Below are 8,137 nucleotides of genomic sequence, written 5' to 3'. Positions count from 1 at the left end.
GTTCCCACTTGCTCTGTGAGGGCTGAATCTGTCTAAGAAGACAGGAGAGGGGTGTTGGGAGCAGCCTTTCATTTCAATTAGAGAGAAAGCTCAAAGTGCAAACCTTGATCAGGCAGCACTTGGAAAGAAAAAACCTGACTGAGTCTCATCGACTCTGCAGGGGTCTTTTGGCTGCAGAACTGAAGGAAGAGTTTACCCCAGAGAGGGCCAGGAGAGAATCAGTTAGGAAGGAGACTCTGATTTTGTGGGTACCCTCGAAGCTGTGGGAGTAAGGAGGAGATGGGACACTAAGTTGTGTTTACCTGTCTACTGAGAATACAGAATTCCTGAAGCTTGTTTGGTTTGAAGAATTTTCTGAATCTTAGCATTACCTTTCTTAGAAGAATCACTGGATATGGCCATTTCTACCTTTAAGCAGATACTCATCTTAACATATTAGCACCTCCAATTTAAAATTAATCTGCCTGGATGAATTCTCCTGGAAGGGATTACTTACTCCTTTATTTGTGAGGTAGCTACAGTCTCCCCACTGAACAGAGATTTCTGGTTTGTCACCAGACTATTTGAGGTCTCTCTCCTTGTTTGTGCCTGACCCTCTCCAGGACAGGACTAGGTCTTTCTTCTCCACATGTCCTCCCATTCAGAGCACTTTCCCTCTGCACCAGCTCTCTGACTGTGCAGGTCTGGAACACTGTCATCGCCTATCACTTTATTCCCCAGATGAAAGGCCCCAGCAGTCCCAGGCCCAGAATGTGGGGAGGGTCAGAGGCCAGAGCTGGTGAATGCATAGATATTGTGCAGTCAAACCCCAAGTGAGAGCTATTCAAAGCTCCAGTGAGTGTTCTCTCAGCACCAGCAGGAGGGAAAGGAGGAGTTTTAGGTTTGGAAACAAAGATGGAATGAACTTAAGACAAATTCTGGCTCAAGGAACATATCTAGAAACTCCAAGTTTCCTTCTCCTCCATTCTTACTCCTAGTAAGACATGAGATCTCTGTTACCACACAAATAAATGCAGAGAGAAATGATTCCCTCTCAACTGCAGCCCTTAAGATGTGAAAGATTCATGTTGCATAAGAGAAACACAGTCTCCTCTGACATTTATGAGTACGGTACATAGAGACAATGATAGAACTGGGTAAACATGGGGCGTCTGGGTGGCTCAGTTGGTTGAGTGTTTGACTTCGGCTCAGGTCAGATCTCACGGTTCGTGGGTTTGAGCCCCACATCAGGCTCTGTGACAGCACAGAGCTTGGAGCCTGTTTCAGATTCTGTGTCTCTCTCTCTCTCTATGCCCCTCTCCCACTCATGCTCTGTCTCTCTCTGTCTCAAAAATAAACTATAAAAAAAATTAAAAAATTAAAAAAATGAACTGGGCAAACGGGCTGGACGTAGGGCCTTTCTCTAGTTCTATGACCTTGTCTAGAGCCAGATGCAACTGCAAAGAGGGGGGGTCACATGTAATGATTAAATGATGACAGAAGCTGAGTCTATCATTGACAATGGTTGTACAGAAGTGGTGCCAAGAACGGAGCACCTAGGCCAAGTGCACTGGGAACCTGGGAGAGAGCCACCAGTAAGCTCAGGGAAAGAGCCACCAAACTCCATCTGCAGCACTTAGTGAGAGGGAGACTGCAGAGTTTTCTTCCTGAGTCCATTCTTGTAGCAGAAAGGACAACAATTGGAAGCCAGGAGACCAGAGTATAGCCCCAGCTGTTCCACTAACAGCAGTGGCCATGAACAAGTCACTGAACCTTTCTGAGATTCAGGCTGTTCCTCTCTAAAAGGCAGGGATGGCATTAGGGATGGCGAATGACACACACACCTTTACCTCCATCCTGCCTTCCATAGAGGCTGCTGTTCAACTGCTGGGAGCCGCACCGGCCTCGCTGGATGACAGTCACAGTGAGGAAATGGCAGAGTTTGCACAGCTCCTGCCATGAGAAGCAAAAAACTGGTATCTCCTTCTGCTACTACTGGCTCATGTTGGAAATGAGCCTGCTGGTATTGACCAGGCCTCACAATCTTCCAAATCAGACCGACATTCCCCACACAGATTCCTCATAAGGAAAAGCATATTCCTGCCTTTTCAAAAGAGAGTTTAGATGAAAGCACTGTGGATGATTGTCAAAAGGCTCTTTCTATGAGCCTTGTAGATCCAAGACTTAGATAATAAAGGGGGTTAAGAAGACAAGAGTTACAACTGAGCCTGGCCCTGAGAAAAAGAGCCTAATTTAGAGTTAAGGACAGATATCTACCCCCACCCAATTGTTCCTGCTTGGAGCACTGACCCCCAAGGCATCTTTGTTGATCAGTATTTGGAGTGACTTATTCTGGCCTTGAATATGCTGATTGCACCCTGTGAAGGAATCTATTGTAGGAACTTCTTCTTTTGTGATTATGGAAGCAAACATTGTGTTTCCTGAAAGACCTGTTTTTCTTAATACTTCTCCTTAAACAAACAAGCTATTGACCCCTGCTCACAAAGAACTAACTGCACCCTTTTTATGCTAAAAACAGTGTCTTGTATGCTAAAGAAACCTTCCTTCCCCATAGGATAAGCATCTAACTCATCTACTTCAATCACTATTGATAAAGGCTATGCAGGAGTCTTCTACAAATCTATGTTCTGGGAAATTGTTACATATCAAAGAAATTTGTCATCAGAAATCATTATCTAAGGCAAATGTCACTTCTATGCCATCCTTCAAACACTTAATTATAAAATAGAGCCCTAGTCAGAGCAGAGATGCCTGCCTGGTGACCAGTAAGATTCTCATGGCTCTCTCATCCCTCCCTCAACGACAATGTCCATCCTTCAGGGACCCCTGGACCTAGCCAGAGCCGGCCTCCAACATTCAACCACATTGCTTATAAGAATTTTTTTCTACAGCATTCTGGGCAGGCCCTTCCAAAAGAGTTGGTACACAAGCCAAAATCTCCTTATTCCCCTTCAATTGAATAATCTCTACAGTCCCCTCCAGCTCCTACATTGAAGGTTCTGACTTTCCAAGTAGGAGATAACCATTTTTTCCTGATTTAGCAATAGCTCACTCAAAAAAAAAGGGCGGGGGAGGAAAATGTGGGATCTTACGATCATACACTCTTGTATGAAATACGATCCACTCGGGCTGAGCAGGGTTTTCCTGAAATTACCCCGTCCTGGCTTCTGTGCCAGACATTCTTGTATTTGAGCTCTGCCATCTGTCAGTTCACCCAGGCATGACAGTCCCAGACTGGAGCTCCCTTTTATCCCAAATAGCCCATACATGACAGCTTAGTATTTGGCATCAAGAAATCTACAAGAAGGGGAATGATCTCAGGTCACTAAAAACCAAGAGGAGAGAAGGCATTGAATGATTCTATCCGATACTTGCCAAAGCTAACCAGATTTTTGGTTCTCAACCCTGGCAGGAAACCAATCACACAAACAGTAGCAGGATGGGGCCAGCTTCAGAAACCCAGGTGGAGGGACACCTGGGTGGCTCAGTCGGTTAAGCATCTGACTTCAGCTCAGGATATGATAGCTCAGCTCATGAGTTCCAGCCCTGGGTCAGACCCAGAGCTGGATTCTCTCTGCCCCACTCCACCACCATTTTCTCTCTCAAAAAACAAGAAAACAAAAAACAAAACAAAACAAAACAAAACAAAAAACAGGTGGATGCAGCTGTATTTTATTGAAAGAAGCTATGAAGTGGTTAACACGGGCCCGCCCCACCCCTCAAACCATGCAAAGGGAAGCCTTGGGCAGGGAAGGATTTATGTATTGGGGAGGAGCTCAGACATGAGTTATTTCCCTCAGGGCAGGGAAGGGAGAGGGGAGAAGCAGGGGTCTCAGTTGGTGAGGGGAGCATCTCGCTGCTCTGGCCTCAAGTGGAGACCTAAACAGAATCGTCGAAGTGGACTGGCATGATTGGGTCCCCCTCACAGGCCACAATGATGTATTTCTTTTCCTGGGAGGTCTGGTATGTACATTTGGGGTATTTGGAGCCATGCTTTAGGTGGCAGTTGGTGATGTTCATCTTGGAGGTGCTCTTGTGGCAGTTGGGCTGCCCGTTCTTGCAGGTGACATTTCTCTGGTGGCAGACGGCCTGGATATCTGCCAGAGGCTCGTGTACAAAGGTGTTCACTGGCTTGCACCATCCGTCTGTCATATCCCGGCGCTTCATCATTTCGTTGCAGTAGCTGGGGCTGCTGGTGGTGGTGTCTGAGTCCACGTGCTGCCGCTGGAACTTCATGACCCGGGATTCCTTGCCCAGAGAAGTCTGGACACACCCCAGTGCCAGCAGCACCAGGACCAGAAGTGGGAACAGGTTGAAGAACCTCTCCTGAGCCATGGCGGTCTCACTCCTCTGGGAGAGAGCCTAGCTGGGAAAGGGAGAGAAGAGAGAACACGCTGCCTAAGAAAGAGAATCCCAGCTCCTACCTGTGGCCTCCCTGGCTCACAGTCTCCCTGTGGGTCACCCAGAAAGATATCCATCCCTCTGCACAATTTTCCAAGTAACAGGTTCTCCCACTAGCTAGAGAGAGGTGGTCTTCCCCTCTGGGTGATGACCTTGAAAGTGACCTCAAGTCCTGCAGTCCTGTGCCTGAATACTAGGGAGTTTTAAATTTAAAATCCATCTATACCCAGTACCCAACCAGCTCATTAGAAAATCCTTTTGAGGGGCGCCTGGGTGGCTTAGTCGGTTAAGCATCCGACTTTCGCTTAGGTCATGATCTCGCGGTTCGTGGGTTCAAGCCCCGCGTCGGGCTCTGTCCTGACTGCCAGCTCAGAGCCTGGAGCCTATTTCAGAGTCTGTGTCTCCCTCTCTCTCTGACCCTCCCCTGCTCACGCTGTCTCTCTCTCTCTCTTAGAAATAAAAATATTAAAAAAAAAAAAAAAAGAAAATCCTTTTGAATAAACCATGAGCTAAACTGCATCCCTGGGATACCACCAGGACATCCAGGATCATGACTGACAGAGCCCTGTTGTTTTCCAACACAAGGAACAGCCCAGTGGCTAACACTGGCATCACAAAGGGATGCCATTGTATTCCAAAGACAGATGCCTGCATCTCCCGGCTGGGGGTGGAGGGGCTGCATTCTTTGGCTGTCTGCAGCTCCCAAGCTCCATTTCGATATTTGCCTAGCCCAAGCTTTCTTGGTGCTAGCCTTGCCCACCCTGATCCCTCTTCTCCAACCCTTAAGCAGAAGTCCCTGAGATCACCTCTTGGGCCACTGACCTGGGTCTCTAGCTTTGTCTTCAGGTGAGAGCAGAAGGCCAGTTTCTGCAACTCCTGGATCCCTGGCGTATGAATTTTATACAGCTTACAAAGGCGGTTGGCTTCCAAGAAAAGAAGGGTGGGAGGAGCATCTTGCTTTCAGTCCAGAGGGAAACAAGGATGTTGGGAGCAAGGGGTGAGGAATCAGCCACGCCATCCTGTTTTCAGCTGGGAAGTATGAGTCTTTGTCTATAGGAACCTTCTTACCATGTGAATCTCATGGGTCTGCTGGTTCACAAGGAGTAACAGAGAAAGTCACCATATCACTGATGCCTGAACTCCAGCAAAGTCCTAGTAATCTCGGGGCCATTTTCACCAAATAGTCTTCAGTGGTTAACAAAGGACACATAAACATGTGATCACCAGAGTAGAAGCGAAATGAATGAAGGTCCTCTCTCTCCCCAGGGGTCCTGGAGCAGCTGGAATTCCTTCTGTGGGGAGGGGGGTGAGGCATCCAGCTGGAGGCTTTGCAGATCTGGGAGCAGGACGCAGTTCCCACCTGTGACCTTGCCCAGTGTGGCCACTGCATCCCACCTCGATGGGGAAGTTGAGTGTGTGGGCGGATTACATCCACAGCGACCACTCCTCTAAGGGCAGAGTTGAGGAGAGGAACCAAAGCTAAACCAAAACCCAAATCCCTGTCGGAGGAAAAAAAACAAAGAACGCCATATTTTTCCCCTTTTCTAATTAATTTTTAATTTTATTTTTACTTAAAAAATTTTTTTTAATGTTTTATTTATTTCTGAGAGAGAGAGACAGTGTGAGCAGGGGAGGGTCAGAGAGAGAGGGAGACACAGAATCTGAAACAGGCTCCAGGCTTTGAGCTAGCTGTCAGCACAGAGCCCAACGCGGGGCTCAAACCCATGAACCGTGAATCATGACCTGAGCCGAAGTCTGACACTTAACCAACTGAGCCACCCAGGTGCCCTGTTCTCTGTATATAAGTCTCTTATATATTTTTTTTAATGTTTTATTTATTTCTAGGAGAGAGAGAGACAGAGAGACAGCGTGAGCAGGGGAGGGTCAGAGAGAGAGGGAGTCACAGACTGAAACAGGCTCTAGGCTCTGAGCTGGCAGTCAGCACAGAGCCCGACGCGGGGCTCGAACCCACGAACCGCGAGATCATGACCTAAGCGAAAGTCGGACGCTTAACCGACTAAGCCACCCAGGCGCCCCTATAAGTCTCTTATATTTTGTCCCCCTCCCTGTTCTTATGTTATTTTTGCTTCCCTTCCCATATGTTCATCTGTGTCTTAAAGTCTTCATATGAGTGAAGTCATATGATATTTGTCTTTCTCTGACTAATTTCCCTTAGCATGATATCCTCTAGTTCCATTCACATAGTTGCAAATGGCAAGATTTAATTCTTTTTGATTGCTGAGTAATACTCCATTGTATATATATACCACATCTTCTTTATCCATTCATCCATCCATGGACATTTGGGCTCTTTCCATACTTTGGCTATTGTTGATAGTGCTGCTGTAAACATTGGGGTGCATGTGCCCCTTTAAACAGCACACCTGTATCCCTTGGATAAATACCTAGTAGTGGGTCATAGGAAAACGCCATATTTCTTGACAGCAGAATTGCCTCTGACAACCAAGAAAAAGAGGCAAAACTGAAGAACAACAAAGGCCTTTATGGGGGGGGGGTCTCAGGATTGCAGTTTGGGGAGCACAGATCCCAGGGTACCCAGAAAAGTGTTCTGCCTGCACAGGAAGAGTGGAGATTTTCATGAGAAAGAGGGACAGGGGGGCAACTACCTGACTTGAATAAGGGAGGAGAAGGAAAAACGTGATTGGCACTAACAGACTGAGCCATGCGTATTTACACTTTGACTGACTGACTTCTTGGTGTTATCAAGCCACACTCTTCCTGATAGGCATTAATTAATTACTGTCATCAGAAAGTCCACACTACCAGTTTTATGATACAGATGCCAGGTGGCCTGCTGACTTTGTAAGCAACAGCTTATAAAACAATTACTGTGTCTGGCCCAGTTCAAAAGGTCTTTTTGCCTAGTTCAGAAGTTCCTTAGAAAAGCAAATGGAATTTCAAGATGGATTCTGTCATGTCTAGAAATTTTATATAACTTCACACCTCCTAGAAAGGGACCTGTTTTTGCTGGGTGACCATTTTGATTCTTCTGGAGTGAAAAAAAATAAACATTCCCTCCGGCTATCTTGATCCAAATCCTGATTTAGTTTCTTAAAGGTTAGGCAAGCTACAACTTAATTCATTTCTCTGTTCCTCAGTTTCCTCATCTCTGAAATGGGGATGATGATATGTATGTCTTGAATTTATTATGAGAACAAAATAAGGTAAGATGTATAGAGGGCTTAGAGAGGTCTTTAGAAAGCGTGATAAATGTTGGCTCTCGTGATTGCTCATGCAGGGTGACATTGAAATCCTTAAGGAGTCTGTTTCATTAACAACATGCCATCTCTGACTTATTCTTTATAAGGGGTGAAGTAAAGGAACTGCCAGGCTTTTGTTTTGCTAAAAACCTGAACTGAAAAAAAGCACAAAGTTTTGAAGCTCTGGGGTAGGAGAGACAGGGGAAAAGGAGAGAAGAGAGGGACTTTTGGGGGAAGAACAGAATTCTTTCAAGGGAAGCGTTTTTATCGTTTTGCCACATGCTATCCAGGAAATCTTTAGTAAAGTCAGCATCATTTGCTAATGCATATTAATTTGGAAGTAGAAGTAGGGCCAAGGAAGATGTGGTACGGCATGAGCTTTCAGTTTTCATGTTTTTGTAATTTGTCCAACACCCCACCCTCCACCCAGGTTTTGTCTGCCTCTTAGTCCTTAGATAGTACTCAGATCAACTGGAATAGTGTTGGGAGGAAAACTTTTCCTAACCACTTAGGTT

At 46.1% G+C, this 8,137-nt stretch overlaps 1 protein-coding gene across 1 annotated transcript; it reads right to left on the bottom strand.

The window, feature by feature from the left end:
• Positions 1-3,664: 3,664 nt before the first annotated feature.
• RNASE1 (ribonuclease A family member 1, pancreatic) lies at positions 3,665-5,643 on the bottom strand. Its single transcript, XM_039245212.1, has 2 exons — positions 5,224-5,643; positions 3,665-4,366 (listed from the first exon to the last, which is right to left on the bottom strand). The coding sequence occupies exon 2, from the start codon at positions 4,333-4,335 to the stop codon at positions 3,880-3,882; it is 456 nt and encodes a 151-aa protein (XP_039101143.1). The 5' UTR covers positions 4,336-4,366; positions 5,224-5,643; the 3' UTR covers positions 3,665-3,879.
• Between the last annotated feature and the right edge of the window lie 2,494 nt (positions 5,644-8,137).

The sequence above is a fragment of the Hyaena hyaena genome, unplaced genomic scaffold, assembly GCF_003009895.1.
Source record: "Hyaena hyaena isolate Hyena2069 unplaced genomic scaffold, ASM300989v1 scaffold_256, whole genome shotgun sequence".
Lineage (NCBI taxonomy): Eukaryota > Metazoa > Chordata > Mammalia > Carnivora > Hyaenidae > Hyaena > Hyaena hyaena.
The sequence above is the reverse complement of the archived record's forward strand: the minus strand, read 5'-3'. Positions and strand labels throughout refer to the sequence as shown.